Source organism: Naumovozyma dairenensis, chromosome 7 (assembly GCF_000227115.2).
Source record: "Naumovozyma dairenensis CBS 421 chromosome 7, complete genome".
Taxonomy (NCBI): domain Eukaryota; kingdom Fungi; phylum Ascomycota; class Saccharomycetes; order Saccharomycetales; family Saccharomycetaceae; genus Naumovozyma; species Naumovozyma dairenensis.
Window position 1 is genome coordinate 542,809 of NC_016485.2, and position 1,849 is coordinate 544,657.

General features: G+C 35.7%; 1 protein-coding gene across 1 annotated transcript; it reads left to right on the forward strand.

The window, feature by feature from the left end:
• Positions 1–331: 331 nt before the first annotated feature.
• Positions 332–1,837, forward strand: NDAI0G02370 (uncharacterized protein; the record flags this gene model as incomplete). Its single annotated transcript, XM_003671207.2, has 1 exon — positions 332–1,837. One exon carries the CDS (start codon positions 332–334, stop codon positions 1,835–1,837), a length of 1,506 nt encoding a protein of 501 aa, XP_003671255.2.
• Between the last annotated feature and the right edge of the window lie 12 nt (positions 1,838–1,849).

Here is a 1,849-nt window from a genome sequence, read left to right on the forward strand (position 1 = left end):
GCGCTTATTTCTTATAGTTTTGAAGATTTTTGGTAAGTACTCGACTTAAAGTTTCAAACATGTGAATCTTAATTGAAATTGTGTTTTTTTATGAATAATTACTAAAGGATTATTGTAACATGATAATTTACAGTTTTGACAATTTCATTAAGGCTATCTATCTATCGAAGGAAAATATTGAAAAAGTTCGTTACATTTCTATCAGAATGCAATATGAATTGATACTCAGAACACTTAAAAAGAGCACGCTAAATCTACTGTGGTTATAGATATTCCTAGGCAGTCTTTTTCCACTTATTGATTAGGGGCAAACATAAAAATAGTCATAAATATGATGGAAATTAAGAAAGATATAAACGACATAAATACAAAACCAGATGATACGAATGCAAACAAGAATATAACATTGGATCCCTCAATTGCACACCAAAGATCTGTATCAAATAACAAAAATAGTAATAATATAGTTTCTGGATCAGTAACGCCTAGGAAATTATCAGAACTATTGATGAGGAGAGGTCCATTAGCAATAAGACACATTACACAAGCATTAAATGAAGACATAACGAACTTTAAAGATTTATCCAGCTCAAAACAAAGAAGGTTAATTATGGGTGCAATGGATGATGGAGATAAAGATAATCGTATTGTATTTGAAAAAGTAGGTTGGGGTCAATGGTCAGCTAGACAACTTGATGACAATGAAGATTTCAATACTGTATTAGATATTACAAAGAAAAATAATTTGAAAGTTAGAGATGCAGCCTCGACTGCTAAAGATGATAACAATAATATTGGGATTAACACCAATGCTAATGTTAATACTAATACTAGTAGTAGTAGTAGAAGGAGAAGCAGTAATTCAGCGATGGTAAAAAAGCCGGAGACAAAAACTAAAAATAAAAACCATCCAATTTCTTCACCTGCCATGACAACGAACTCCCCACAAGCTGAATCGTTGTCTCAACCTTCTGTGCTATATATCGACGAAGAAGTCTTAGCTTCGGACGAAGAAGACGACATAGATATTGAGAATAGAGACAAGGATATGTTTGCTTTCAATGGGAGAAGGAAATCAACTGTTGTCTATGCTTCTAATGTTGCTGGTGATAATGTGGCGTCTACTGCTGACGTTACAGAACATGAATTGATGGCACGCCATATCAGGCCTAAACTGAGAAATAATTCAAGAACACGAAGATCAAGTTCCAAGAGTAAATCTAGGCCATCTATAAATAAAATGGTGCCGTCCACCGTGAATCAACAAACTGACATACAAACATTTCAACACCAACAACATTTTATCAGCGGACAATCGAACAAAATTGATTTAGACCTATTATCTCGAAGCACTTTAAGTGAACCACCATCTGAACGACCCTCTAGGGTTTCATTCTCTAAAGAGTCTGGGATAAGATCGACATTATTTGCTTCTAATGGCATGTATAAAGGAGAAGAAAAACGCAATACTGTTGGTTCTACTACCTTCAACAATACTAGTTCAGATATGTCAAACAGGTTTGCAATACCTCAGATAGCTTTCAAGAACCCGCATATCGGACATAACACAGTGGAATCATTTATACCACCATCTGCAGAAGACACCAGTCATAATAACCACGAAGAGAAGCAGACACCATCAGATACTACGGAAGACGAAGATTGGGCGGCCATGGGGGCCGAAGTTCTACGAAACGTCAAGAATAGTGGAACACAGAACGTATTGCAACGGAATCAACATGCCAATAATGTTGATGATCGGAAAGAATCACAACATCGAAGAGGCACAGATGATGAGAATGATGGAGCCATTTTGTTAATGAATCTTATGAAGTAAGCCAAGCCCTTA